We start from the raw sequence: 3,043 nt of genomic DNA, 5'->3' as shown, positions 1-3,043 counted from the left end.
AAAACAGGCAAGAAAAGAGAGTGATTGAGTGTTACTTTGAGTCTCTCTGCCGAGAACAATCCAAAGTAGGAAATCCTTAAGTCCACTACAAATAAATTGTAAGTCCAAGTGAGTTCAGGCCCAACTGACTCATCTCTGGTTCGTACAATTGGTGCCCACCGTGGGGCTCTCCTACGAAGCTGTAGTTCGACTGAGACTCAAACAAGAGAAATGTCTAAGGAGCATTCAAGAGGGCGCACACCGAGCAGTTCCATAGGATCTTCTCGGGGATCGACGTGGAGGGAGGGACGGCAGAAACGGCGGGAGGATAGAGAGCACCCCAGAGGCGAGGAAAGGTCGGGGCTTTGGAGAAAGGTCGGCCCAGACCCACCAAACTGTTTCGAGCGTCTTGGGGCACAGACAATATGATGATATAGACCGAGAATTGGAGCGACTACGCAGATTGGTAATGGATCTGGAGCTGGAAGTAAGGGGTCGGCGCCAAGAAAGGAATCATAACCCCCGGCAAAGGAGAAATCGGGTCGAAGAGGGCTCCAGCCGATCTAGAACGCAATGATTCCAAAACCGATCACGTTCCCAGGAGTCACGCTGGCACTCCCGGGAGACACGTCATCAGCGGGAACGTTCACGATCGCATGGATACGATTAAAGAGGGTCAGAATCACCGGAGGAACGGCAGCCCCACAATGCTGCTATGGACGCCATGAGCCGTGCCTTACGAATGGCTGCCCGGTCGCCGTTTTTCGATGAGATTGAATGGGCCCCGATGCCGAGCAGATTTACGCGACCGCCATTCAATTCCTACGAGGGTAAGACGGACCCCGTGGAGCATGTTAGCCATTACATTCATATGATGTCTTTACATGCCCACAATGATGCATTGATGTGTAAGGTGTTCCCCTCTAGTCTCGGGTCAACGACCCTGAGATGTTTTAATGGGTTGCGGAAGGGCTCCATACGTAACTTCGCCAAGCTGATTCAAGAATTCGGCAGTAGATTCGTGACATGCAGCCGAGTGCAGCAGCCGGTCGATGCGCTACTTTCCATGAAGATGAGGGTCGGAAAAACCCTACGGAGTTATGCCAGCCGATACTGGGAACTCTACAACAAGATTGGTGGAGGAAACGAGAAAATTGCGACGAGCACCTTCAGAATAGGGCTCCCCAAAGACTCTGAGTTACGGGAGTCATTGACGAAAAGACCTCCCGAGGATATGAGGCAACTTATGAGACGCATAGAGGAGTACAAGCGCCTGGAAGATGATCGACTGCAGAGCAGGGGGAAGGCTCCGTACCTTCGGAGATCTCGGCAAGGCATTGCGCCGACAAGACCGAAAAAAGACTTCAGACTGCAGGAACCAGAGGTGCAAGTTGAAGGAATTAATTTGGCGTTCAAAGAGCCCGTGCACAAAATCTTAGATCAGATCAAAAACGAGTCATTCTTCAGGTGGCCAAACAAAATGAAGGGCGATCCATCTCGGAGAATCCAAAACCTATACTGCACCTACCATAGAGACAAGGGACATACAACCGAACAGTGTCGGGTTCTAAAAGATCACCTCGGGCAGCTAGTGAAGGCAGGGCACCTGAAAGAGTTTGTAGTGGACTCCACAAGCCAAGAAGCTGGCCAGGGTGGCCAACTGAAAAGGAACTCCCTCCCGCCTCCGCAAGGGGTAATCGAAGTGATCCACGCAACATCAAGAGGAACGGTAACAGCAAAGAGGGTATTGACGGTGGCTTGCACGGGAGGAGATTCGTCCAAAAAGAAAAAGAGAGTTGAAGGGCCGACCATCTCGTTCGGAGAAGACGATTTGGAAGGGACGGTCCAACCTCATGATGATGCTTTGGTGGTGACGGCTCGGATAGGCGGGTTCCTGGTGAAGAGAGTAATGATTGACCAAGGAAGTGGGGCTGATGTCATGTACCCAGACCTCTTCGAAGGGTTCGGATTGAAGACTCAGGATTTGGCGAAATATGATACCCCGCTGGTCTCATTTGACGGGAGAGTCGTAATTCCCGAGGGACAAATCTCTCTCCCGGTGGACATGGAAGGTAAGGGAATTATTGTTACCTTCATAATAGTCCGGTCATTCTCGCCATATACTGCGATCCTGAGGAGGCCGTGGATTCACACAATGAAGGCTGTACCGTCCACCCTCCACGTGAAAGTGAAATTTCCCACTAAGTATGAAGTTGCCGAGGTGAGGGGAAACCAACAAGTGGCAAGGCAGTGTCTTGTCGCCGCGATCAGGTGGAAAAGTGAGTTGGTCGGACAAGCTGAGCAGACCGAGAAAGAAACTTCATAGCAATTATAGAAGCCCCGAGGGGAAACAGGGGCTGACGTGGCCGAGGAGGTATTGAAGGTTAGAATTCTTCCAGATACTGACAGGCATTTCCTGATAGGTACAAGCATGAATGACCGGGAAAAGGTGGAAATGTTGTTGTTCCTTTTGCAGAACGTAGACATTTTTGCTTGGAACCCGTATGAAGTGCCTAGCGTAGATCCCGAGTTTATTGTACACAGACTCAACGTAGACCCAACTTTTCCCCCGAAGAAGCAGAGGCCGAGAAAAGCGTCAAAGGAACATGTCAACGCAGTAAACCTAGAGGTCCAGCGGCTGAAGGAGGCCGAAGCCATAAAAGAAATATTCTACCCGAGATGGCTGGAAAATACAGTGGTAGTGAAGAAGAAGAACGATAAATGGAGAGTTTGTGTTGACTTTACAGATTTGAATAGGGCGTGTCCCAAAGACCCATTCCCAATGCCCAAGATCGACCAACTAGTGGACGCCACGTATAGGCACTCGAGGATGAGCTTCCTTGATGCTTTCCAGGGTTATCACCAGATTGCCTTGGCCCCCGAGGATCGAGAAAAAACAGCATTCATAACCCCGAGTGCAAACTACCACTACGAGGTCATGCCTTTTGGATTAAAGAATGCCGGAGCCACATACCAACGAATGATGGCGAGAATGTTCCGAGAGAAAATTGGGTGCACGGTTGAAGTATATATTGACGACATGGTGGTAAAAAGCAGAAAAGAG

The 3,043-nt window shown here is 50.3% G+C and overlaps 1 protein-coding gene across 1 annotated transcript; it reads left to right on the top strand.

Annotated features, from left to right (window-relative positions):
• Positions 1-1,213: 1,213 nt before the first annotated feature.
• LOC115964957 lies at positions 1,214-2,305 on the top strand. Its single transcript, XM_031084175.1, has one exon. The coding sequence runs from the start codon at positions 1,214-1,216 to the stop codon at positions 2,303-2,305; it is 1,092 nt and encodes a 363-aa protein (XP_030940035.1).
• Positions 2,306-3,043: the final 738 nt, after the last annotated feature.

The sequence above is a fragment of the Quercus lobata genome, chromosome 10 (genome assembly GCF_001633185.2).
Source record: "Quercus lobata isolate SW786 chromosome 10, ValleyOak3.0 Primary Assembly, whole genome shotgun sequence".
Lineage (NCBI taxonomy): Eukaryota > Viridiplantae > Streptophyta > Magnoliopsida > Fagales > Fagaceae > Quercus > Quercus lobata.
This window is presented reverse-complemented; position numbering and strand designations above follow the sequence as displayed.

What these genes read in the sequence shown, in the direction of transcription:
- LOC115964957 (XM_031084175.1), top strand. Translation starts at nt 1,214, where the DNA reads ATGAGGCAACTTATGAGACGCATAGAGGAGTACAAGCGCCTGGAAGAT.